This window comes from Vanellus vanellus, assembly GCF_965231255.1.
Source record: "Vanellus vanellus genome assembly, chromosome: 6".
In the NCBI taxonomy this organism is placed as follows: domain Eukaryota; kingdom Metazoa; phylum Chordata; class Aves; order Charadriiformes; family Charadriidae; genus Vanellus; species Vanellus vanellus.
The window spans coordinates 2188486-2215593 of NC_138911.1; the positions used below are offsets into that span (position 1 = coordinate 2188486).

At 50.2% G+C, this 27108-nt stretch overlaps 1 protein-coding gene across 1 annotated transcript; it reads right to left on the reverse strand.

Moving 5' to 3' along the window:
- Window positions 1–6764: 6764 nt before the first annotated feature.
- LOC309674025 (acyl-CoA 6-desaturase-like) lies at window positions 6765–24809 on the reverse strand (the record flags this gene model as incomplete). Its single annotated transcript, XM_082485933.1, has 12 exons — window positions 6765–6816; window positions 8272–8397; window positions 9203–9282; window positions 11139–11235; window positions 12463–12560; window positions 12767–12843; window positions 13335–13395; window positions 15663–15788; window positions 16541–16642; window positions 17092–17289; window positions 18730–18840; window positions 24612–24809. The coding sequence occupies 12 exons, from the start codon at window positions 24807–24809 to the stop codon at window positions 6765–6767; spliced, it is 1326 nt and encodes a 441-aa protein (XP_082342059.1).
- Window positions 24810–27108: the final 2299 nt, after the last annotated feature.

Below are 27108 nucleotides of genomic sequence, written 5' to 3' on the forward strand. Positions count from 1 at the left end.
CCAACCTAGACAATTCTATGATTCTATGAAACACTGAACTAAAAATTGAGTTTCTTCAGAGGCTGAACTTGTCATTGGCTTCTCTGAACAGAATTTAAAAAAAACCCTGTTGCAAGGAGGGAACTATGTGGCAATGTACCTTCTTGTACGATCTGGGTAAAAACTGTACGTATGAGCACCACGGACACATTTCTTCTCACGTTGATGCCGCGGACTAGGGATGTTGGGAAACATACAGTTTCCCGAGACATCTGGAATTAGGCCATTGCAGAGTGAGTACAACAGGTCTATCTACTCTTTTTTAAAAGCAATCTTGCTCCTGGATGAAGGCTTCTTTGTAGATCTTGCCAATCGTAAATCTCTATTTTTTTTAGGCCGTTAGGTAGCTTAAAATAGAGTTGGAACTGATGAGCTCGATGCCTGGCGTATGAATATTCAACATAAGAATATTAGGCGCGCTTTATGTTGATTTCACACCTGAGATGCCTTCCTGTCCACGTGCTAATTTCAAGGGAGGAAGGGAATTGTAAAGGTGAGGTGGGGCTGGAGCGCAGGCGTCTTAATCCAGAATGAGGACTCGGAACTATCAGGTCCTTGCTCCCCTTCAAGCCACGTTGCCTTGGGATGCTCAGAGGTTCTGGGAAGGGTTGTACTTTCCCAGGGAAGGAAACCAGGTGCTATGTCACTTTGGAACAGTTTATTTTTGTGTAAGAGCTGCCTGTGTTTGTACTAGGGGAATGTGTTTATTCTAGGATCAAATAAAAGTCCTAATAACGGGGCAGGGTCGGGTCATTTTCTGTTTTGAGTTCTATGACTTCTCATAGAGTGCTCTCGGTGCAGAATGAGTTTACCTATGAAGCAATTAATGTGTACTCTGGAAAACTGTAGTATCGATTTAAGGTAACAGATAACCACAGTCCGGCCTTCCCCGACTACCGTTTTGTCTCCTGACCTAGGACAGCCTATGCGCTTCCTACTCGCAGCCTCTGTCCATTGTTGTGTGCTCCTCTGTCTGGTGATATGGTTCAAATGGGTTTATTTGCCAGAACTAACAGTCTCGCGGTTCTGTTAAAGCCTCTGGGTGACCTGAAGCCCACTGACGGCGTTGACCTGAAGCCCACTGACGGCGTTGACCTGAAGCCCACTGACGGCATTGAAGTTGTCGGTTAGAAAAGCTGCTGCAAGCTGCTTACCATACCTCTGGGTGAGCCGTGAAGGGGCAGAAAATTGAGTTTTAGACAAATTGTAAGGAGCTTCTGTGGAAGTTTTCACATCAGTTTTGCTCTCAGCTGCTTCCCCGAATGGCCTGGAGACCAAGTTTGAATGGCCGGGCAAATCCTTTCGCAGCAAGATCTCCTTGTCTCTGGTGCTTGTTCCCAAGATGAGGGTAAACAGCGCCGCTGTTCCTGGGCTTTGCGAAGGCTGATAAAGAAATCTATCTATGCCATAAAAGTCAATGCTATAAAGGTAACTTCACTGATTTCACCCTGTGAAGCGGAAAAAGGACTTCCCACAATCACTAGCTAACAGCTCCTCTGTAAAAAAACATAGTTGGGAAAAACAAGGGAAGCCATAATCAACAAGTCTGATCCCAAATTGTTTTCTAGAGCTTGCTTCCGCAGTGTTCTTGGTCTGGGATCTGATTTCGAACTGAAAAGAACAGCAATTGCAAGACTAAAGCTGAAATTCAGATTTGAATCACCCCTTTGTGCCAAAGCCTACCCTGACCCTTTAAGAACTCTGAATTTGAACTTATTTTCTTGATCTCAGAGCCAGAACTGGATGGTGACATTCACGCCCTAGAAATGTCCTAGCTAGCTTGGTTGGCTTCTCCATGCTGCCTGGGTTGGTACTGCAGAAGGTGCTCCGAGAGGAAACAGAGCCTTTGAGCACTGCAGTGACTCTGGATGTGGCTGGAAAAAAAAAAAAAAAAAACAAAAAAAAAACAAAACACATAAAACATTTTCATGGTCAACAAATAGTTAGGATTTTATTGAGCAGCAGAATACACAAGAAAGAAATTGTTCTTTTTGAGTTACTGAAATTTGTTTATTTATTTTTAAAGAATGAAATAATCAGGAACTGTCCTATGAGGAATGTGGTTTTGAGGTTTTAATAACTCCTAGAAAACATGTGCAATGTTAGGGCTCTCTTAGGAAGGCTTTCTCAGGAAAGCATCTACTAGAAGAGGCCACGGCTAGGACATGGCAGCTTGTTACAGAGAGAAAAGGATGTCTTTGCCCTAATGAAGACCTCAACTCCAGCCAGTGTGATCAGCCCCTGTAGGGAGGAGCGATGGTGCCTGGAGATAGGTCTCTGCTGGTGCGCTGAGCCCCCCAAGCCCCATTTCAGTAAGGAGTCGGGCGCTTAAGACTCCTCAAATCACTGCTTAAAGGACAAAATCCCAATGCGAATCCCCTAATTCCCGTTGTGCCCCTGCCTGGAGACACGGGGCCGGATTTCACGTTCGTTCACAAAGCCGGCGCAGACCCACGGCCTTCGGTGGAGTTAATTTTCGTTGCCAGAGGTGTAGGCTACGGCTTTCCCCTGCGCTAGGCACGGCGCGGGAGGAGCGCGTGCTCCCCGGGGCACTGAAACGCGCAACTGAAGGGCTTTGCGCGTGTCCCCCCTGCGCTGTCGCTGCTCTCGGCGCTGGCCGAGGGCGAGCTCAACGCAAGCTCCAGCTCCCCACCAGCTGCCTGGTGGCACCGCCAGCCTCTGCTGTCTCCTTTGAGCCTGTGCCCTGCCCTTGCCTGCCTCGTGTCCCCGGCGTAAGCTGTTGTCCAGGCAGACACTAGCGATGGATGGGGGAATATGGGGCACCTGATTTCAAATTGCTTTTTCTTCTCTTTCCACCCCCTTGGTATTCTTTTTTATCTCCCCCTCTGCCGTGCATCCCTCCCCAGCCCGTTCCCTTCCCACGCTTCTCCCATCTCTGTGCTTCTCCTCCCAAAACACGTGCCCGTCTCTCTCCTGCCCGGAGGCTTCTCTTGCCTTCGCCGCACTTGCTTCACTTGATGCCTTTCTCTGCCAACTGCCTCTGACCCTCCTGGTCCTCCAGCTTCTCCTCCAGTCCCCGCTAACAAGTGACCAAAGAGAAGCAAAACCACTCCTCTCCCGCCCGTTGTTTGATTATCTGCCCTAAAACACACTCTGTGTTTCCAACTCGTGGCCTCTCTCCGTTGCCAAGCGCTGGCGGAGGCGATGATGTGGTTTAACCGGGTTAAATAAACCCTGGCAGGCTCCCAGCATGTTTCACGGGGTTGGGGTTGGTTTTTTTTTTGTGTGTGTGTGTGTGTGTGTGTGTGTGTGTGTGTGTGTTTGTGTCTCGTTACAGTGCAAATGAATGACCTTTGTCGAGAGAGAAAGCGAACAAGATTTCATCTCATTATTTTCAGAGAAACTAATTAGTTCCGGTCTTCGGGAAGCTGGGCAAAACCGTGCCTGAATTTCTGTGTTTGGACCATTTTGACGGCTAATTGTAACCTGCAAGGGAGGCTCGGCTGTGGTTGACGGCTGTGTTCTGCCCAGGTTGGAGACAAAGCCGAGCAAAGTCACGTGAACTTTGCATCCACCTAAGTTTGCAGTTTCGCTGAAACTTCTGGAACATCTCCTCATTTCACTTTGCTGCCACTTTGAAGTATAACGAAGCAGATTGCTCCGGACTTCCAGGGCTCTTTGTGAGGGACCTGTTTGACCTGCTCTGGTTAAAGGATGAAGAACTTACACATCAAGGCACGTACGAATCAGCTTGAATTCCAAGACAGAGGGCTGGCATTTTTTTTGGAGGGAGGGGAAGAAACTATATGAGCCAGAGAGGCTTCGCCTGAAAAAGTAACCAGCACCTCACATTTTCCCCAGACGGACTTTTTGCGCGCATAAGTACAATGAATATGGAAAATACGCGGCTGGTTACAAAGGGTTGGTGATCTGTTCTTTGCCGAACGGACGCCTTTCTCTTGCAACAGCAAGGACGACGCACGGCACAGGGAAACCAGTTCTGACTATACCATTGCACGGGTTTTTATTTCTGGATTTGAGCAAGTGAACATTTTTCACAAGAAGGGAATTTTTTGCGAGTCTGAAAGAAGCAAGCAGCTGGGGAAGACTTAATATCGAGATCTCTCCTGTTGCCCCCTCTCTTCCCTTTTTGCTGTCATCTTGGGGGGAAAAAAAAAAAAAAATTGCCCGTTTGCCTACGAGCTGGGCTTTTCTTCTGCAGGTCCTTACAGCGTGGTTGCTCTCCTTGAACCTTCCAAGATCTTTCCTCCACCACCATCAGCAGTAGCTGCTGTCTCCCCAGCACTGTTAGGTCAGGCTGTTGTGTTGGTGGTACTTTGGGGTTTTTAGCAGAAAAACAGTCCTTCCAGTAGACCGGGCGGTGGCAGAAAGGAGTGAAGCAGGACTGTTTGCCTGTGCTGAGCTACCAGCGTCCTGCAGCTCCTCCAGCTGTTAAAAAAGCCGTTTCCCAAGAAGAAAGGGAAGAGAAAGGAGAGGGGGCAGCGCTAAGGAGGAAGAGGCATCTGTACTGAGAAGGATTTGCTCTGGAAATAAGAACTGGAGGGGTGAAAAAAAAAAAAAAAGGAACCGTCAGAAAAAGAAGGTGAATATTTGAAAGATGGCATTGCTGATGCTACCCTGTGCTTGTGGTCATCCTTGCTGGAGCAGAGACGGTGAGATACATTCAAGGAGTCAGAAAGAGATGCACATATTAAGGCAGTCGTTACGACGTTAGCCACGACTCCGGGCTAGCCCGTTGCTGCCTGTCCGGGAAACTACCGCATCCAGAAGGATGTTACTGTTTACGCTAGTAGAAATCAACTAGAAAAATTTCTCAAAATCTTGTTCGGGCTTCAGACGGCCCAGAGACGGCAGCTTTTTCACCCTGACCATTCATAGCGCTACTCGGGGATTACCAGCTTAGGGGCGGGCGAGAACACCAAAATAAGCCCTTTACAAACCTGAAGTATTACTAGCTCGGGTAAGCTGCAGTCCCGCCTATGAATTTCCCACCTGCGAGCAAAGAAATAATCTCATTCTCCAAAGGGAGGGGTGGGAATACATTTTTGTTGTTGTTGTTTTTAAGCAGCTGGCCGCAGCTTCGTCTTTGTTCACGCAGAACCTCGCTGATTTTGGGGGGCTCTGTGGGCGTTCGAGGATTTGATAGAGAGGATCCGGTTTCAGAGCTGAGCGAAGTCAGGAGGGCGCGCAAAGTCATGGCCTCCTCACGAGAGCGTCCCTGCCGGGTGTTTCGAGGGAGCAGCGGGACAGCTGTTGGAGCCGGAGACTGCTTTTGAAACCACGGCCGTTTATCGTAAAATAAAGAGTGTGTCACGTCTGCTGAATTACAGGTGAGTCTAAAGCCCTTGATTTATTTGGGACCGGGTTGCCTGTTGGGAAAGCACCTGGAAGCCGTTCAACCGTACCTCCCGATTCACGGATTTTGGTAATTAGGTGTCGGGCAGAAAAATAAGAGTTTTAGACAACCTGTAAGAGGGTTCTACAGAAGGTTTCTTATCACCAGCACAGCCCGGTGGTCAATTCTGTTTTGGGCTGCCTCCCTGAAGGACCTGAAGGAGCCTGGTGGAGTGGTTGGGCAGCTCCGTCTTTTGCGGGGAGGACTCGTTTTCTTCGCTGATTGTTGCTGAGAGAAGGGTGAGCAGTGCCCCCGCTCCTGGCCTCCCGAAAAGCAGGAGGAGGTCGGTTTCCGCCAGGCACGGGCAGGCGGGAGGAGGAGCGGTGTGTTTCCGCAGCACGCTGCCTGACTGCTCTGCCGAAAAGACCATTTGCGGTTACCCTTGGAGCACCCACCAGCAATTAGTAAGTTTTGCTTATGTGACTTCTTTTTGGTCTTTCGTGCGAGTCACCGGCGACCGTTAAGGCTGTGCCAGATCTGTTGCTCGTTAAAGAGAAAAGAGACCCTCTCCGAAAGGAGATGTTCTGCTGTGCTGTTCAAGCCCAAAGATCTTCGGCGGACCCCTGGAAATTGGGGCCGCTCATAAAAATACAGCTCTGTTCCCCTGCTGGGAGGTGGTTAGCCATTAGTCGTGCAGGGTCAGTATCGCGGCTTTTACTAAAGCGGTGCTGTGATTGGAGAAAGAAAGGAGGAAGAGGAAGGAAGGAGCCCACGACAGCCGGGCTCTGGGCAGGGCTGGAAGCCCCATGGCGGTACGGGAGGTGCTGGTCCCCGTGGGGTGCGATTCCCGCAAGAATTCCTGCCGGGCATCGCAGCCCACCCGAGCTCCCTGTTGGGATGGTGATGACGGACCACGTTATTTTTTTTTCCTTGATAACAAAATGAAACTCTGCGCTGAGCTCCTCTTCTACACAAATAGAGGAACATCAGCTGACTGGGGCGTCCTTGGATGGCAAACGCTCACGGAAGCCCGACAAGTCCTAAGAGTCTGTGAGTCAGGGGCTTGTGTGGTTTGGGTGGAATTAGAATGAATCTTGCGAAGAGAAGGTCAAGGTCGGATGCTAACGCCCCCTTTTTTAAACACTCCTCCTCTCCATCCTCTCCCAACCTTTGCGCAACACAAATGTGCAAACGCTTCGTCCTCCGAAGCACGTTTTAAATCTGTCTGGGTTAAACAGGTTGCCTGAGCCCGCACCGGTAGCAGTTCACAAGACAGGAGACTCCCCTCCAGCTGTGCACGTAGAAATAGACTGAAATCTGAGAGTAAAAGACACACGCGTGATTTCCCCCCCCCGCGCAACCCCCCCGTCCCTCCCTGTCACTCACACCTCCCCATTAAGATCCACGTTCACTTGTGGAGGTAAGCGTCCAGCCATAGATCTCCGGATTTCTTTAGGGACCTGTGGAAAGAAAATGAAGAGAAGTTTGGGGTTTTTTTCTGGCATGTGAATCTTCCCTCTGCCATTTTTTTTTTTTTTTTTTTCCTACAAAGACACCTGTTACTGAATTTGAATACGAATCCTTAAGGCACCGAATGTCTTTCCCCAGTACAGCACACACAGCGAGAAGAACTGCCTATTTTGTTCTTCAGATCCCCAAAGTGACCGGTTTGAGACTCGGCGAGCAAGAACTTCGCCTGAAGCCCGCGGCGTTACCTGTCGTCCCTCTGGCCCCGAATAAACAGCAGAGAGGAACTGTCTGGGCTCACCCTGTCGCACCTCCGGAGGAGTTTCCCCACTCCCCCCCTCCCCGGGAATTCCCACACAGAATTTCCCATCTGCCATCAGCTCTGCAAATACCACGTGACAGATCTGAGCTGCTTTGGGCCCAGAAGTCCTCCAAGAAACCAGAAGGCAGTCTGGAGGCTGGAAATGTAGCTTTATCTGGTTTGCAGGAGACGATCCTTCTAGCGGGAGGGCGAGTAATTGCCGAGATGGTTTCCAAAAACTTGCGTAGGGCCGTGGGCGTGGTGCGGTGGGATGCTGGGCATAACCCCCCTGGGTCTCAGGGTGGCATGCGTTTTGCTGTGCTAACTGGATGAGCGGACCCGAGAAGGCTTTCGAACCGGTTTTCAGCCCTTTTTGAGCGTTGGGGCCAACCTGCTCTAACTTGCGTTTGCGTCGAACGGTTTGAGAGTGGAGAGCCCTGGACTGCGGAATACCGTCTCACGTTCCCTGTCGGGAATTATTCCCCTCGGAGTAACCGAGACAGCAGCATTAACACCGAGTCCGCCTGACAGGGACTATTAGACGAGTCCGCAGCGGTGCCGATGGGGAAGGGCCCTCCGCGGCTGGCAGGGCTCCGGCGGGACGCAGCACGGGCTGTAACCTGACTCATCCCCCTTTGATTCGTCTCGCTTTGCAGCCTGAAGATAAGCTGCCAGCTCCCGAGAACGCGAGCCGCCAGCCGTCAGCGTAGCGTTTTTAAAAGGTATTATTCAATGTTAAAAAAGGTATTATAATAAGCGGTGTTTTTAAAAAAGGTGCCTATCAGATCAGGTTAATACCCATCTAAATGCTCACTAAGTACTTTGGTGCTTTGAGGGCTGCGCTCTGGTTGCGGATGCTGCTCTGGGGGATAGTTATTTCTTCCCCCGTGATGTAGTGAAGCAGCTTCCCATCTGTCGTCACCTGGCCTTAGTCCACCGAATCGGTGGAGCTGTGTCATTTCTGCTGCGGGTCGACATTTCTGCAGGTGTTCCTCGGACTGCGACATGAAGATTATTAACGTAGTGACACCAGATTACACCATACCGATAGGGTATTTCTGAAGGGTCTATAGTGTCCTGGATTCTCGGTACTAGAAAAGACGTGACAACGAATTGCAAGCTGCGGATGCTACTGAAAGGACCTTACCCGACGATGTCTACGAATGCTTTTCCAAGAGGCTTCTCTTCGTACTGGACTCCGTACTTGGCACATAACGACTTCACCAAAGGTTTCACCTTCCAGAAATTGTGCCGTGGCATTGTCGGGAACAGGCTTGAGTAGAGAAAGAGAAAACAAACCTGAGGAAACTCTGGAGGACTGACCCCAAGGGATGGGCATCTCCGCCTGCCTCCTCCCAGGGGCTAATTATTAATGTCTTCTCCTCAGGCTGTACCAGCGGGCAAAGGAGAGGCACCGAGAGGTATCCGTGCTTTACAGCCCTCTGTTTCAAGGAGGCTTGTGAAAACCTTTGATTTCCCACCTCTGGAAGCCCACGGAACAGCGAAGCAGGTAAGGAATGACTCGGGATCACCTCGCCCTGGGCTGTTCAACGGAGGTTTCCTAAGCTGACTTCCAAACCAGTCAGCTTTACCCTAAATGCCCTCGCTTTTACATTTTGTGTCGTCTCTGGCAACAGGCTGCCCGTACGGCCCTGGAACCTGGTACCCAGCAGCGCACACCGTCCCACACAGCTGTCCCGTGCTATACAACCCCAAAGTGCTTTTAATCACGGAGAGGGAATTGCTGAAATGGACACTCGAGTTGAAGTAGCTAGCTTGGGATGTGAGCCCGTAGCCATTGTAGCTGGGAGATACGTACAGCCGACTCCTTACTAAACCCCCAAATTAAAATTGTGAGAGTGAAAGCTGAAGTATTCGGTAGCAAGAAAGACGCCATGCCTGTAGTAGAAGCAGACTGTGACCCCCAGGAGCCTGGGACACTCTTTCCTTGGCGTATGTAGCGCTCCAAAGATCCTGCCCCATCCCACACCCGCAGCTTTAGCAGACTTTCCCTCCCCTGAGGTCCAGCGCTGCGCCGACCTGGTAACGGCCGAATGATTCTGCGTCCTTATACTCACTGGTGCTCGATTTGAAAGTTCAGGTGCCCGGTGAACCAGTCGTTGAAAAAGGACTGCTCGATGTTGCAAGTGGCTGCCACCTGTGACGGCAAGAAAGCAGCCGTGAAGATTAGCGAAGTCTCACCCTAAAATCAGAAGGCAGCTCGTCTGTGCCTGTGGCCGGGGCCGGTGCGTGTCCCACTGCCCCACCGAGCTGCCAGCGCAGGAGACGGCCGTGCCCAGAGACCTGGTTGCGGCTTTAATCCCCCTTCAGGGCTTACTGTCAACTCCTGTGCCACTGACCGTGCCTCCACGGCTCTCACCGCTGGTAAAGGGGACGATATAAGGAGGCAGTTTGTGGACACCGGGTGACGAGTCACGTTATCAGTGCAAGCGTAGACTCCTAAAGCTCAGCCTGTCCCGCTGAAGGTGGGATGGTTGACACCAGTGCCAAGGTGGAAAAAGCGGGGAGGAAAAATGCGTGGACGCAGAAAGCCGGCTTTCCCCGTCCCACCGAGTTATTGCCCGGTTTGCCTTAGGCGCAAGGGCTGACTACGCCGCAAACATTTCTTAGCTGCTCTTGCTATTAATGATTGTAAAACAAGGGAGGCTTTCTTAAAATCCTTTTACACTCCGGACTGGATAAGCTGTGATTTCTACATGGTAACCACAGGAGATATACTCTCCTCACCCCCCCAAGACACAGCATAAAACCCCATCGGTGTCAAAGAGACTTACCTCTTTCTCCTTGTTATACCCACGTTGTCACTGCCTCTCCCTCCCACCCACTGTATCGCTCTTATAATCCCCCTCCCCAAATCTCTCACTCCCAAAACCGCTCTCTGCCTCCAAATTCCAGTTGCATAAAGTGCTTAAGCAAAAGCTTAAGGTGAACATCTGAACGCTCCCATGACTGCAGTGAATCTCTTCTCACGCTCCATTTACAACACGTGCGTAGACGCATTCTGGAATAGTGCTTTTAGCGCTTTATTTTTAACGTTTTAGCGCTTTTAGCACAAGGGAGAGAAACTGACTCTCAAACTTTGAAAGGTCACGTTCAAGGCCCCAATAACGACTGCAAATGCTAATTATACTTATTAACACATGGGATGATTTCTTCGCTCGGCTCAGTTATACCAAATCCATATGGCCGGTGTCAAAGTTGATCTCATTATCCTCTAGTTCTGAAATAGGACTTGGACCACTGCAAATAAAAGGTGCCCTTTCAGCAGGGTGGATTTATCTGACCAGGCATTAAAAAGGTGCAGAAAGCGGCTGGTTTTCATTTCAGTGCTGATTGCTGAAATGCAAGCTTTAGGAATATATTAAGCTCTCTCTTCGGCTTTGATTTTCACTGGGGCTCTTCTTTTTCTCATATGTATATGCCAACACCCACCACAGGGGAAAGCCAAATCACGCTTCTTGCACCTGATACTGCCTCAGACCTGGAGGAACCTTTTGATTGTCAAATTAATTACAGAAGTTTGGCTTTCCATGTCTTGACTTGCCTTTTTACCAGGGCATGTAGCGATAGGACGAGGGGGAATGGCTTCAAACTGAAAGAGGGGAGATTTAGAATAGATATTAGGAAGAAATTCTTTCCTCTGAGGGTGGTGAGCCCCTGGCGCAGGTTGCCCCGAGAAGCTGTGGCTGCCCCATCCCTGGAGGTGTTCAAGGCCGGGTTGGACGGGGCTGGGAGCAACCTGGGCTGGGGGGAGGTGTCCCTGCCCAGGGCAGGGGGGTGGAACAGATGATCTTGAAGGTCCCTTCCAACTCTAACCATTCTGTGATTCTATGACTCCGCATTACTGGTTCTGGGGAGAACATCTTTTTGGGAGGGGTCACGGACAGAGACCATATCCCGGCACCTGAGGATAGTGGTAACCCACCCGCTCTTTGAGTAAATTTCTGATCCATTTTGGGGTGAGTCGGGGGTATTCTTTCCCTTCCCGGTTACCTGAGAGCTAAGCCAGTCTCTGTGCTTCTCCCGATCAATTTCCATTGGAATGTGATTCATCTGGGTGACCCACACAAACCAGTGACTCTCCAGAAACCTTCAAAAGCAAACAGGCGGAAAGCATGACAATTGGCACCGGGGAAATGGAGCGGGGTTTATCGGGAGCAGCAGGAGATACCACCTGCGAGGAAGTATTTCTCTGGGGCTCCCAGCTGCCCTTTGCTCTCTCGGTACCTTTACCCTGAGCCTCATCTCTGCCCTGGGCAGTTTATTGCCTGTGGTATATAACTGCATTTTTAGCACCTGTACAATAGTCTACAGAAATGCACTTTCTTCTCTTTATTTACCCAAAGAAGTTTCTCTATGCTGAGACTTAGACGCGTGTTATGGTGGCTGCCCAGAAGCATCCTCGTCCTAGTCTTCGGGCATGTTTTCTGAACGAGCAGATGATGGGAATTTGCAGTTTTGCCTTTCTTTTTCCACTTTTTAGTTCAATCAAAATACAGACGTTTTGGAAATAATGGGTCAGGTGTCATAAGTTTTTCAGTTCGATTTCAGACCGACGGGGTTGGCTGGGCGCCTACGCAGATGTGCGTCTTTTGAACGTCCTTTTTTCCTTAATTGAAAGTGTTTTGAAACTATGGAAACTGAAGTCATGAACAGTGGCATTAAATTTTTGTGGAGGCAAAAGTTCTAATATGGTGAAGGCTTTTGTCCATCTGTTGCCTTTTCTTTTTACTCAAAAAAACGAATATTTTTTTTTTAGAAAATGCTTTACACCGTAACAAAATGTTTTCCTAAAACTAATGCTGACTGTGGGACTATGCCATCCTCTGGCACTACCCAGTGTTTGGGCCGTGCAGTCTTCCACACTGGGAGACGTGATGAGCCGTTCACGTACTGGGAAGCACGTCCAGTGCTCCGGAGGGCTCGTGAATTACCTTCCCAGTAAGCTGGGAAGAGAGTGGCCGGAGGCACTCTGGAAGGGTCCAGCCTTGGCCAAAGTGGAAAAAATGCATAAATGTGTTGGGATCGGGCAACGTGTGGGAACAGGGAATGAGGAAAGGAAGGAGAATCCCAGATGGACCGTCACAAGGGCTGGGGAAGATGCTGAGGACCAGAACGAGCTCTGCTGCGGGGAGACAGAACGGGGAGATGATAAGAGGAAAGTGAAGCAGTGAGAACACCCAAGATAACAGGCGGTGAGGTCGATGATTGCAGAGAATCTAAATAGGGAAGGTCTGTGGGGCACAGCAGAGCTGAGACTTGGTTCATCTGGCCCCGGAGGGAGGGGAGAGCAATGGGGATGCCCTTTATCTCCTACCTGACAAAAGTGAGGAGAGACAGGGATCCCAGCAGGCCATAGAATGGGATGTATGTGATGAAGTAGCGCATGTAGTAGCTGATGGCCCAGGCTAGGTCCTAGGGAAGAGAGAAGACATGAGGCATCACTTTGCCCATCTCCTATAACGTGTCCTTGCTGGTAATGTCAGGGATGCCGGATAACTAACCCCGTGATCCCTGCCCACCCGCTCTCTGGCAGAGGTGACCGGTCTCCCTCCCTACTCAAGCGCGATTTCTTACGAGCCAGACGGACCCCATAAAGACGTAGGGAATGCGTCACTCACCGCCCAGAACCTGCGCCTGATCATGGTCGAGATGATTTGGATTTGGAAATACACAGGGATGAGCAGAGGCGGGAAGACTGCAAAGCAAAGGGAGATGTTTTGGCCGTCAGAGGGGTGGAAAGGCGGGTGACGGGAGAGCGGGCCAGCGGTTTAGGGCTGGTCCTAGGGAAAGTCTGCCGAGCACTGGTGAGAGAGGTGAGGTGCTGGTGGCAGGGGGTGGTTGCCTTTCTGTGAAGAAAGGAGGCTCTGCTTCCCACCCATCCGCTTGACTTATCAAAGAGTGTTGACTGGCAACGTGCATTTGTTCCATGGAGCCTCTCAGGCAGGGATTATTTCCCAGTCTCGGTTGTTTGCCTTGCTTTACAGGACCATGCTGGCCATGTTCAAGATGCTCGGATATCATTGAGAATACACTGAACCGATTTTGGGACCTTCACGAGGGATGGTGCTCCTGAAGAAGGGAAGGATGAGCTGGGACTTAAGGAGCTGCTCTGCTAACTCCGTAGGGGGCTGGAACGGTCAATTGGCATTCGGGGGGAAAAAGGAAGAGTGGGGGGCAGATACTCACTGAGGAAGAAGTACTCGTGCTGGTGGTTGTAGGGCAGGTACTTCAGCTTCTTCTTGCCGTACTGCAGGACACAGAGGAGAAAGCTCAGGCTTGGATTATGACACTCACACGTAAGAAAAGATTCTCTACAATGCTTCTTTATTAATTGACTGGGGAGTTTTGACTAAATTCCCACACCGGTACAGGTCGAAAGTGGTTTGGTATGGTTAAATATCTTGACTTTGTAATTGTGTTGGGTGTAAATTGCTTTTTAACGTCTTCTGGCTTGATTTTCAGGTAATGTCTTTTTCTTGAGAGCCTGATGGCATTTCAATACGTTTCTCCACCTTCTGCCGTGCCTGTGGCCCTGCTAGGAGCTGCTGTCATCTCCGTCATTACCAAGAGAAATGTGATAGGCGTAAAGTCTGACCTTTGGTAAGTCACTACACGGGATGCCAGAGCGAGGCATCATCCTTGGGTAGTCCTCCACGCAAAATGTCCCAACTATGGATCCTTTTTGACTTCTGCAGCCATCAGCCCACACGAACTCCTGCCGTTAGCCAGGTCTTGTAAATGCTTACTTCACCAACTGTGGGAAAACTAGCGTGGTCCTTAGCTGTCACGCAGATGTGCTTAAATCTGGAATGTCGTGTCACTAGTTTGACACGTAAGTGATGGGAAATGACACGCTGTCACTGAGAGCGGTTCTGCACGGATTCCTGTATTACTATGGTCCACCTACAGAGAGCAGGTGCAAAGAAGTTTCTCCAAACACAGGTTTGGACCTTGGGTTGTGGCATTTTTGCAGGTGCCCATTTCTTTTCAGTGAAAAGAAGGAACCAAGAGCGCCTGGTCTCCTAACCTCATCTCCAGTGTGAAATATCTACAGCTGTACAGAAGTGTCTTTTCTGAGCCCCAGGAGCGTTCACACAAGGAGCTAATGCACGGAGAATCCGGAGTGCTGTGACCTTCCCATTTTTGCTTCTGGCATAGCAACTTCCCAATGAAGGTAAGTCTTGTAGCACCAATAAATCAGCCACATCATTCACTCTGGTCTGAGCTCTGAGAGGCTGTGTGCTTAGCATCACCTGGAAAAGGATTATGTAAAAGTCTGAAAGAGCACTGGGATAGGCTGATGCTGGCCTAACGCTTCGGATGTCCTGTAGGAGGGAGATCCAGTTTTCCTTGTTGTCATAAACGTTTACGTTCTTAGTTTTTCCTTTCAGTGGTAGAACCACGGTCTGCTTTTAAACCCCATTATCAGGCATAAGATTTTCCAATGGGTTCTACCCACAGATTTCAGAGCATGGTACTGATTTACGTCTTCTAGATAACGGCTTTTTTATATCCCGGGAGAAGGCTTTCATTTTAATGATATATAAGAGCCCTTCTGCCTCTTGAAAATTCTGTGCGTGCAAGACATTCTCTATACATGTCCATACGCTATGTCATAGGACACGTATACGTATATCACCTACATGTGTCCGGAGTCACCTTCTCAGTATTGTAAAAGCTGGCTGAGAAACCATCAATTTTTTAACGTTGTATACCCCTGTGTTGTACTTGCTGCAGACATTTCTTTCTTTGTTTTTTTTTTGTGTTTTTAAAACTAGAAATCCTTGTTCCCTTGTAAAACAGACCAAGGCTGGTACATGGTTTATGTTCTTTGTGTAGGTTTTTATGCAATAGACGGTAAATATTTTGGCGCTAGAAGGACAGATTGAATTAAAATCCCTTAGCGCAGCCTGTTTTGTCAGGTGCAGTGTGACAGGACATAGTTAATGTAAGAAAGTATTGCTCATGCGAGCAACACCCCCTCAACCGCATGGCAAAGGCTCCAGTGGAGAGGACCTTGTACAGGTCGTCTGGAGCACAGCCGGGCTGACTAATGTTGGAAGCTATTTCCTGTGGAAATGGAAGACCAGTTTTGAAATGTTCTTGCTGAAGCACCGAGGAACACCATATTGTCCCCTCGTGTTGATATTTCAAGCCAGCAGGATGAAGTTGTCTTTAGCAGCTTTCTACTTTCTTTGCAGTCCCATCTTCATTGCTTTTCCCGAGCTGTGCCAAAACACTTTTTCCTGTGGTCAGGATAGGAAATGGATAGGGAACTATACGGTCAACCTGGCTCTTCAACCCAAGGTTTGTGAGGGTGTGAGAGCCAAACTCCTCTCAGACAACACAGACGGATGAAATCCCTGGATGACGCATTTCCTTTTTTAGCATTCCTGGAAGTCTCGACTGTGTAAGTCATTGTCTCCCAACACTAGCCAACTCCTGGTATTGCACAAGCGTTCTCTGAAGCCCTTTAGGGCAATGGTTTTCCACTTTTTACCCACTTTGCCTTACCTCAACAGGCTGTGTATCTCCAAGGACAAAAATATGCAGCATGTTCACATCTGGGTCCTTCTTGAATATGTTGGGCTTGGCGTGGTGTTGGAAGTGACGATGGTTCCACCAGTTTGCAGAGGCACCCTGGGCAGACACAAGAGCAAGGAGTTCATCCACGGGAAACTACTCGAATGGTAGGATTACCCGCTCATTTATAGAAACTAAAACACCGCAACCCTGATTACAGCCAAACTGTTGTTTGCTTTTGAAATAGCAATAAGATCATCGAGCCCAACCATTAAACTAACCTGATGCTACCAAGTTCACCACTAAAACCCCTTGCTGCCTTACTGATTATTATACTGGTTTCCCTCTGTTGCCCGTGCCTGTGAGGAACCAGACAAGACAAAGTGGGTTTGGGAGAATGGGCAAAGCTGCGTCCCACCTCCTATAAGTTCCTACTGCAGGTGGATGCTGAAATGCCCGGACTGCACTGGACCTTGCCCAGGATAGAAGTTCTGAAGGCATCTTGAACGGATGGGATGTAGCAGGATGGGACACTTGAAAAATACTATACCTAGTGTGTGAAGGAGGTGGGGGGCATGGCAAAAAAGTGATGTTAAAATAGGGCTTTATGCAACTTAATAAGCTTTGTCCCCAGCTGCTATAAATTGGTGCAGTTCCACTTGAAGCTGGTGGAACTACTGTGTTCTCTGACAGCTATGGGTGCGCTCTCTTATCTCTTGTGCACAACAGCTCCGTGTGCAATGGTCACTAACTTCTCCTCTGAGCATCTCCTCACTGTGGAAAGGTGTAGAGCTGCAGTTTCCCACTTTGACATAGTCAAAGTGACTTTAGTTGTTTCCACAGTGCCCTGAGTCCACAATGTCCTTTACCTTCAGGTGTCCAATGACAAACTTGTGGACGATGTGGTTCCAGAAAGACTTCTTAAAGACAGAGAGGTGTCCGAAATCATGTTGCAGCCACCCTGCCTGGGCCTGGGACGAAGGGAAATCGAGTAGTTAGGAACCTGTTTGAAATCAGAGTTAAGCACAAAAGGAAATGGAGATTGAAGGCAAGTTGTGAGTGTGAGGGAATTAATTCAAGTGAGAAGGTGAAGATGTCCGTTTTCGTTCTGGAGGGGAACATGGAATGGTAGAATCATTCAGGTTGGAAAAGACCCTTAAGGTCATCAAGTCCAGCCATAAACCTAACACTACCAAGTCCACCAACACGTGGAAGGAAAGGCCGAAGAGGTGAGAAAAACTCGTGAGCCGCCATCAGCTGTGGGCAGGGGTGGCCAGAAGTGGCAGGTATGTCGTGAATATTTTTCACCCGTGTGAATGTTTTGCACTGGTAATTAATCTAACACAACAAGTTCAGCGCACACTGGCCTTCCCCTGCGCGATTTGTGTAGCCAGTGTGCTCTGTGCCTACTACCCCTCACCTGGGAAGTTGTAAGGATGCAGGCGAGGATGAGAGTTGTGATCCAGCCGGTACCGAAGTATGAAACCATTAACCAAGCCAAAACTTCCATTGCAATTATATGGCCCAAGTAAAGAGAGAAGAACAAAGGATCTGCTCTGAACAAGTTCATGTCCTCTGCTGTCTTCCTCAGGGTCCGGAAATCCTCCACCAGCTGGGACTGCAAAATAGACACCCAAGACACAGCCTGTAAGTAAGTCTGAACGTGGCTGAGGAAGGAAAACCGAGTCCCATACGAAGGACCCCGGCTGCTTCTTGCATTGGTTGGCTACTCCAGAAGTAAGGAAGCACCTGCCTCCATCTTCACACCACACTTTAGCTTTGCGTAGCACTTTCCGATGAATAAACATCCCGGCTGGTCTGAGCCCACGTCCTGACCTTTTGCACCTCGAGCGAGGAGAGTAATTCAAGCCTGCTGCTGGGAACCACGCTCCGTTGAGAGTTCCATCAGCTGATGACTCTCCTCTGAATGAGCTTTACAAGCACTAAAGAGGCAGCCGGAGAAGGAGAGCATTCACTCCTACTCCTCCTTATGCATAATTCCAGAGCTCTGATGATGAGCACCCAATATCCGAGCACCCGTCGTCTATTTAATATGTGGGTCAGCTACCGTGCAATCGTTCATTGAAGAGCGTTGCCGGGTTAATGCGGGTTAGCATCGTCTCTTCTATTGTGAGCGATACAGATCTATCATAATCATGGCCAGTCACAAACAAGGGGACAGGATTGAGTTTCGTGGCAAGAGCCAGTCACGCCGTGCACTGTGCCTGAATAATGGATGAACGGACTGTCTGGGAGGGATACAGAGCTGCCCTGAGGATGCCGAGTGGGGGGAAAAGGTACTTGCTGGGTTGCTGCGCCTCAAAACCAGCCCCCCAAATGAGCCCTCTGGTTGACCTCACCCATAGGTGCCTACTGCTCGTGCCACAAATGTGGCTGCTCTCCAGAGCTTTGCTGGTACCGGGGTTCAGCAGGAGAAGCCAGTTTGGGTCTCAAAGAGGTATTTCCCCCGGGAACTGCTCTGTCAAAGGGAGCTGCGGAGCAAACAGTGAAAGTGAATCGTATCTTGTTGAGGCGGTGAGCAACTTGTTTGGAAGTCTTTTCGGACTTCTTTGCCTACTCCTCTCCTTCCCCCATAACAGGCAAGCAGCGACATGTGTTTGAGAGCTTGGTCACTGGAGAAGAAACAGCAGAAGGCACACCAGTCACAAGAACTGGTGCAAGTTTCCCAGTCCACGTGGTCCCAGTTCCCATTTCCCTTCGGGATGGGATCAGTCCAGCCTGGGCACCTGGAATGGGCTGCTAGGAACGGGATATGGTTACCATAGTTAGAGCTGTTGGTGGCTCTGTGGGAAAGGAAAGGCTCGTACGGCCAGTCTGAATGTGTCACCTCCCTCCTACACACATTTTGTTCTATACCGGGATGTGCACGTGGCCGTGTGGAGGCGGTCAGAGACTGAGTATTCTCCCTCTCTGGAGCTGCCGGTAGTGAAGAGACCTTTCTAATCTGCCCGCCTCTGACCTGGAGGACATCCCGAGAGGAAGGAAAGGGTGGAACATACCCGTCGTAAACCCCTCAGCTCAGAAACAAAATACTCACGTTTTTATCTCGGTCCTGGCTGGGTTCCCCTGGAGCGAGCTCTCCAATAAGTAATGGCTTGAGAAACTTTTGCACCAAGGTGGGATTGATATGGAAGGCCTGGAATGCATCCTGGAGTGGAAATATGAGATTCAGGAGTAAGTTGTTGCTTTCTACTCATTGTGCCATTCCTGTCTATCTCCAGTACTGTCCTTCTCTGCAGTTGTCCCCCCACGTTACGGTGAAAGAGGGGTACGAGACTGACTTCCACCTCTGTGATCGCTGTTCAGGGCAATACTTCTACCCGGAGGCTGATGAATTTGCTCATCTAGTAGGAAGCGAACGATGAGATGTGGGATGCTATCTAGACATATGGTGAAAGGCACCTCAAGAAATTTTTTTTTCTAAGCGACTAAATACCTAAATCCTGTTAATTCGCTTAGAAGGTAGGCAGAGAGGAATTTGTGCAAATCCCCACCAGGATATAAATATCCTTCGAAAGTCTGCTGCCTGGAGGCAATTCAAGAGAGGGGGTGACTGAACCTGGACATGACGGCAGATACAAAAATTATTACTGGGTGTTTTGGCCAGCTGGGGACAGCTTTCTCACGTATTTTCAGGGCGACTTCTAATATGGAAGGCCGATGCCTTGTTTGTAGAGTAATTTTTGATCCTGGCATTCGTGAGTTTGCCTGGCTCTTCTTTTTCTGTACTCCTTTCCACATGTTTTTGTCTGTCTGTGCCCTACAGATGCCTGACGGGAGCACGTATCTGATGCCTCTGCTGCTAGGAGTGAGATCTTGCACACCCTTCCTTTCACCTGGCATGGCTTGAATTTTAACCCCAAAGACAGTGGCAGGGCCAGAAAGGTGACCAAGATGAGAAACCCTTACTCTGTCCTTGCCCTTTTCTTCCTGCACAGAACTGGAGTTAACTCCAGAAATCCACCTGGGAAAGCTGTAGCGATGTAGTTCCATGAAGGGCGAAGACTGGTACAGGAAAAAAGGTCAAAAATACAAGTCAGGAGTACCGCGCTTCAGCCTTTCCACCTTTGTCCCGCTGCCTAACAATAGTAGGCACCGAGTAAAATCTCACTTCTGGCTCTAAACAGCAAGGGCAGGCTGGAAAGTGGTCACCGTGTCCAGCTGACCCTTCTGGGAGCTGACCTCCATCAGAAGTCAAGTTCCCGTGTTCAGAAATACCGGCCAACAACCTCGGTCCCAAAGTCCGCCGAAATCGATAGAAACTTTAACCTGATTCCAAAGACTTTGGATTGAGCTTCAAAACACCACTCTGACCGTAGAGGTTTTGCTGTGGGCGGCGCAGAAGGAGAGAGAGTGGAGGATGCTCTCGGCCATTTAACTGGAAGTTACAGAAGTTGTATACGAGAAGTGAGAGACGCAGCGTTGGTGGGAGGGGGAGAGAAAGAAAACTCTGTGGAGTGATTTAAAGACTATAGAAGCCATAAAATGCCAAAGGCTATGGGGGAAGAAGTGAGGGTGGGGGGAGAAAAAGGGTCAGTTCAACGGGCCAGGCGAACCGAAACGCCAGAAATGAAACTGAAGTGCACTTCTTTTGTAAAGCACCACGATTTCCCAGTTCCCCTCAGCTCAGCTCTCGCGCCAGCACCGGGGTGCCCAAACCATCCCCTTTTGCAACCCGTTTCAGAGGCAAAGTGATCCCTTGTTAGCAGAGGGAGAAGTTCGGATCGATTTGTCCGGGTCCGCTCACGAAGACTGCATCGCTGCCTAAACTTGTCCCAGCGGGAGTGAGACCGGTGCTTTTTGACTGCGCTGGGGTAGCCACCGGTTTAACTTTATTGGTGCCAAAACGAAGGTAAAACTCTAGGGCAAAGCTGCCCTGGGCGGCAGACGGTTTGGAGTTCCCCACGCAAAGAAACGCTTGTCCTGAATCACGGGGTTCCTCCTCTACTTTGGGGAATTTGATTCGCTTTACCGTAACTTCTGCAGGCTTCACCCTCTCTGGCGTTACCCCCTCAGCCCATCTGAAGGTTAAAAAATACGGTCCTCTCCCTTCTACAGACAGGGAAGGAGGCACTAAAGGACCGACTTGCCCAAGGTTACAGTGGAGGGCTGTAGCAGAACCAGTAGCCTTAAGCCCCTTTTTACCAGTGCTCCAGTTATTGTAGCGTTTTTCCACTCTCGGACCCAGGAACGCGTCAGCGAAACGTTAGGTCCGGTCGCGCGTTTCCTTCCCTGGTACAATTTTTAGATGATGTGGGAGAGGAGGGAAGAGCAGAACGAGCGGGGAAGCGAATCGCTGACCGTACCTACCCCGAGGGTTTGGAATTTGGGGGAAGAAGAAGGGGAAAAAAGAGGAGGGCGAACACCTAAGAAGCATTAAAGAATGTTGACTCAGTGTTATTTAAACTAACGGGGGGGGGAAAAAAAAGTCTTTGCAGGTCTGACCGGGTACCGCCCCATCACGGTGCTGGAGATCTCGCTGCTTGGTGGTGTGTTAATTGGGGAGTGACTCAGAGCAGCAGCTTCTGCCTGACCACCTAGAAGGTATTTTTGTCTACCTGGGGCTACGTCAAAACAGAGCTGTCTCTCCAAACTACACTACCTATCTGCCACTTCAGAGCTAGCGCAAGCCTACGCCGTGAAGGAAATACTGGCAGTAGGAATGTTTTGCCTTCGCTGAGAAGTATTACACCTATATGTCATCGGCGTATGTAGAGAACGGGGTTTTTCAGTATAACCCCCAAGCAGGAGAGAGAATAACATCTCCTGAACACTCTTACCATCATCAGACAGAAAGCTGCAGTGACAGAAGCTTTGCTTTTTTATTAGCTGTATCTCATGCGTCTCCTTTACTAATAGGTCCCGAACGTGAGAATCTGCCTGAATTTCGGAATTGTCTTCGGTTCTGTACTACAGGAGATGAAAAGCAAAAAGCAGACAACAGTCTCTGGGAAGTGTCGTATGATGTTTGCACCCGACCTCCCAACTTTGTGGTCTACCGGCCAAATAAGCTGAAGCATCTTATGGAAAGTGGTCAAGTGGGAATTATTCCAGCTGCTTTTGGTGGAAAAAAAAGCTTCCTATTATTGAGGTATGGACTGTACCTGAGCGTTTGAAGTGTTTAGTGCAGTCAGTACAAGGATGTTCTTTCACATCCTTGAACATCTCTGAAACAGAGCGAGTGCAAGGTGCATTTTCTGAAGGCAACTGTGCATGATGTGATACCAGAACAGGTTGTCCCAGACGAGGATGCTGCCTCAGCATGTTAAAGTATGGCCTAAAATGAATGAATGAATGCTCAGTGTTGTCAGTATCTGCAGGGGAAGCTGATGTGTAAGCTACCCTGGGCACTCCTAACCCGACTGGCATGAGCTGAGCGCGCCGAACAGAACCGTGGCCATGGAAGCTTCTCAGTTAGCCCTCTTGCGGGCATCCCGAGATGAATTAGCCCACACACCACCAAGCAGGGTATCTTTAGAGCGGCCCGGCATAGATGTGGAGTTCGGTGGGTGTGCCAGCGGGCAGCTTGTGGTAAATGGATACACGTGATCCTCTAGAAGATGGGTCCAAGATAAAGGGACAAGACCCTGAGGTTCCTCTGGTGCGTGTTTGCTGGGCTGGAGGTCCTAACTACACGCGGTGCTAAGGAGAACCTGAGAAAGACGGAAACCGTGTCCAAATTAGGAATGCAAACACATTAAACTGAAATTTTATCATTGCCTCTTCCTCCTCCTAAACTCTTCCGGTTGCGGCATCTTGCGACACAGAATGAAAGTTGTTAGCTAAGCCTTGACAGGGTCAAGGCCACGGCTTTCTCGCCCCGAATGAGAGCGAGATTTTTTGGCAGCAAGCTGTTACTCACCGCAGGGAAGCTGGAAACCAGCTGCTAACTCTGATTCAGTGCTCAGAGTGGTGATGAACAATTTCAGAGCGTTCTTAAGACCGTGCCTTCTTCCCCGCGTGCGCCGGGGAGGTGGATGGAGGACCAGCAGTAGCAGAATCACAAACCTGTGTTTCAGCCTCCCTCGTAAGGATTCGAGACAAACGCAATAGCAGACGCGTTCTGGTTTCTAGTGGAGATCTTGGGGTTAAATTCTTGGGGATAGGAGTGAAAATCCCCCCCATTCAACAAGCCTGCTTTAAGCAGCCGCAAGTAAAAACCTGGCCCATCTTTTTGAGGGAGAAAGCTTTTCATTCAGGGGGTTTATTGGGAAGGGACAGGAACGCCAAAACGCATCTCAGTGCTTCGAGGAAAAGAATGGAAAATAACCACGGACCGCGGGCAAACGCAGACTGACGGGAAGGAAAGCGTTAGCGAGTCTTGCCAATTAATTGCCAATTAATTCTGCCCTGCACGGAGCCTCCCTCCCGCCTTGCTAAGGTGTTCAGAGCCGTGGGAGACGAACAGTTAATGTTACGGCTGGGTCTCTCCTGCAGCTCACCTGGCACAGATTCCACCTATTCGCAGATTCCACCTATTCGGAAAAGCTCTGAGGCAGTTTAAATGTTATAAACTATGGGCTAATGCCCTGGGGAGAGAACGTGCTCTCTGGATGCACTTCCGAAGAAGGTGGCTTCGGGGGGTGGTGGTGGGGGGAAACTGCAGACAACAATCTCAGAGGCAATTTGTTCCTTTTTCAAGGTTTTTGTTTGGTTGGTATTTTTGGTTTTGGGGTTTTTTTGGGGGGGTTGGGTTTTTCTTTGCGTGTGTTTGTTTTTAAGTTGCTGAAACGCGAGAGGTAGCAGAACCCAGCAGCTATGTTCAGTGCAGGAGCAGCTGTAGGAGCAGCAAATGTTTTTTTTTTTTCTTATTTTTTTATTCTTTTCTCCTTTTCTGTAGAAACCTGTAACTAAATTCCCTAGAGAATTCTCTCCCGGGGAAAAAAAAAAAAAGCTAAAAAGCTCCTTGTTTTAAAGCCTCTAGCTCACCCTCCTCACAGAAGGTACTTTGAAGCACAGACTGGCCCCTCGTTAACCCTTTCTTGCGCTTGGCCGCTGTGACTGCGTGTCACAAGCCACGTGCTGGAGAGGGGAAGACTTGGGACATTTTGCTCATGAATTGAGAGCTCCTGCCCCCCTCCACCCCCCCCAACAAGAGACAAAGACAAAACAGGACTTAAGTGGAGCCTGGCAACCTCTGCCAACCAATCCTCCAGAGGCTGCGAATTGCCATGGCTCAACGGAGTTGATTGCCAAGGAGTTGCGTCCATTTCATAGAATCATAGAATGGTTTGGGTGGGAAGGGACCTTGAAGGCCATTGAGTTCTACCCCCCTGCCCTGGGCAGGGCCACCTCCCCCCAGCCCAGGTTGCTCCAAGCCCCGTCCAACCCGGCCTTGAACACCTCCAGGGATGGGGCAGCCACAGCTTCTCGGGGCAACCTGCACCAGGGGCTCACCACCCTCACAGTTCAGAATTTCTTCCTAATATCTCATCTAAATCTCCCTTCTTCCAGTTTGAAGCCATTCCCCCTCGTCCTATCACCCCATGCCCTTGTAAAAAGTCCCTCCCCAGCTCTCCTGGAGCCCCTTTAGGCACTGGAAGGAGCTCCGAGGACTCCCCGGAGCCTTCTCTTCTCCAGGCTGACCCCCCCCAACTCTCCCAGCCTGTCCTCCCAGCAGAGGGGCTCCAGCCCTCCCAGCATCTCCATGGCCCTCCTCTGAACCCGCTCCAACAGGTCCATGTCTTTCCTATGTTGGGGTCTCCAGAGCTGGAGGAAGTACTCCAGGTGGAGTCTCATACTTTGGATCAGCCTTTTTTTTTTCTGCTCCTAAAAGCAGGGGAAGGAGAGTAGATATAGGGGGTGGGACACAAGAGCTGTCTCACTTCTCAACCAGCACCGGGAAGGCAGGGGACCTGTCTGAGGCCGCCGGCGAGAGGTGGGTGACAGCCGCGTGGGTGTCGGTGCGTGGGTCCTTACCGTGGCATCTTCGCCGGCGTAGTGGCTGATCACTCGTTGACCCCCCGGGTGTCTGTTTGCCCACTTGGTGACATTGTACACCTTGCGCTCGATCACCAGCCACTTGTCCGTCCTCAGGTTGTGCTTCTGGATCTCCTCCCAGGTGTAGAAGCGGATTTGCTCCTCCGGCTCCCCTCCTTGCTCGCCCCCTTTCCCCATGGGGCCACCCGCTGCTTTGTCTTCTCGCCCACAGGCGGAGGGGTGATGGTGGTGGTGGTGGGGAACCTGTCCCTTTGCTTTTTAGGGATGTGCCGGAGGGGAAAAGCTTTTCTTGCGGGATTTAACTCAGCTGATCCCCTCTCCTCTCCCTTTTCCCTTCGCTCATGTCCTCCCTTCTCTTTGTCTGCCCTCGCAGTCGCTCCGCTCCCTCCCTTGCTCGGAAGTGCCCCCTAGGCTGGTTTTCCCCGTACTGATGCACTTTCTCCTCGCACATAACCCTGGTTTGTGGGAAGCTCGGCCCCTTCCACCCCCCCGCACCCCCCCAGCATCCTCCTCCCACCCCAGCATCCTCCTCCCACCCCAACATCCCACCCCTCCAGGCATCCTCCTCCCCCCTCCAGCACCCCCCACCCCCAGCACCCTCCTCCTTCTCCCACCCCAGCATCCTCCTCCCACACCAGCATCCCCCTCCCGCCCCTGCATCCCACCCCTCCAGCATCCCCCTCCCACCCCCAGCACCCTCCTCCTCCCCCCCCCCCAGCATCCTCCTCCCCCCCCCCCCCAGCATCCTCCTCCCTGCAGCCCCGGTGAGGTTTCCAGAGGGATCACCAGAGCTCCCGCACCAATCCCGGCGCTCCCGCCGCCCCGCCGGCCCCGGCCATTGGCCCCTCCGCGATCTTTCGAAGCCAAAAGGCGGCTGCCGGCCCGGCCGCCCGCTCGCCCTCCCCGCGGGGGCCGTGCGACGGGAGGTGCGGGCACCCCCCCCCCCCCCCCAACTTCTCCTCCCCTTTCTTTTTTTCTTTTTTTTTTTGCCTCGGGATTTCGGCTCCTGTTTTAAAAAGCTTCCCCCCCCCCCCCCTTTTTTTTTTTCTCATCCCCCTTTTTTCTCCTTTTTTCTTTCCCCCCTTCCTTTTTGCCCTTATTTTTTCCTCTTTTTTTCTTCTTCACTTCCCCCCTTTTTTCCTTCCCCCCCCTTTTTTCCTTCCCCCCCTTTTTTCCTTCCCCCCCTTTTTTCCTTCCCCCCCTTTTTTTTCTTCCCCCCCTTTTTTTCCTTCCCCCCCTTTTTTTCCTTCCCCCCTTTTTCCTTTTTTCTTTTTTTTCCATCTCCCCCTTTTTTCCTTTTTTTCCCTTTACGAGCTTCTCCCCCCTTTTTTCCTTTTCTCTTTTTTCCTTTTTTATTTTTCTTTGGATTTTTCCCTTCCCCCCTTGTCCCCTTATTTTTTCCTCTTTTTTCCTTTCTTCCCCTTCCCTTCTTTTTTCCTTTCTTCCCCTTCCCTTCTTTTTTCCTTTTCCTCCCTTTTTCCTATTTTCTTTTTCTCTCCCTCCCCCCCTATTTTTCCTTTTTTCCTTCCCCCCCCCCCCCATTATTTTTCCTCCGAGAATTTCACCTAACTTCTTAGTGGTGGGCTTAATACGGAGATTTTGGTATTCTGCCTGAAATTAGCATTGTTTCACTCTGTTTTGTCACGCTGAATTACCGACTGTCAGACTTAACAGTTTTCTTCTGTGCCGGCAGAGCCGTTTGACCGGCGGCTCAGCGAGAGATCTCCTGCTTAGGGCAACGCGTTTATGAGCCGGTGGGACAGTGCCATCTTTTCTTTGCCGTGGGGCACTTTTATTATAAAATAATCCCCGTCGTTAGGTTGTGCAAGGTGTTGCGGTGCGAGGGCAAAAACAATGGCAGAGTGTTTTCACTGCTGCTTTTCCCGTGCCTGAAGGTATCTGTGGCCGCTCTCTGGGGCGCAGTGGTTGTGACCCACGGCTGTCATGGTGACAGGTATCTTTTCTTGCGATCATTTTGCATTAATAAGTGGAAGGCTGATTAATCCTTTCTTTAGAGGCACTGGCTGAGCGTAAGCAGATTTAATATACAAGCTGTTCAAATGTTTCAGGCTACGGACCACACTCCTTACGTTACAGTATTCTACTTTATGATCAAATCTTAGGATTGGAGCACCTCTGGCGTCCAGTAGCTCACACCTTTATTGGTCACATCTTTCCATAGCACTGGGTCTGGCTGGGTCTGGACAAGCAGGGGAAGTAACCCACATGGTCAACCATCCAATGTTTTCGTTCATAATGCCCATTTGCTCTGTAGCCAACTATGGTATCTTGTTGCTGAAGGACAAGAAACCCCCTCGTTCAGTTAAAGCAACAAGTGCCTCCAGTCCCGTGCCCGTAGCCTGAAGGAGCTGACAACAGTGAATATCTAAAAAAACTCTTTCTCTTCTCCTTTTCCCTGCCCGTGCTCCCTACACAGGCAACAGGACCGCAGACTGCAGTGAAGCAGCTTGCCCCG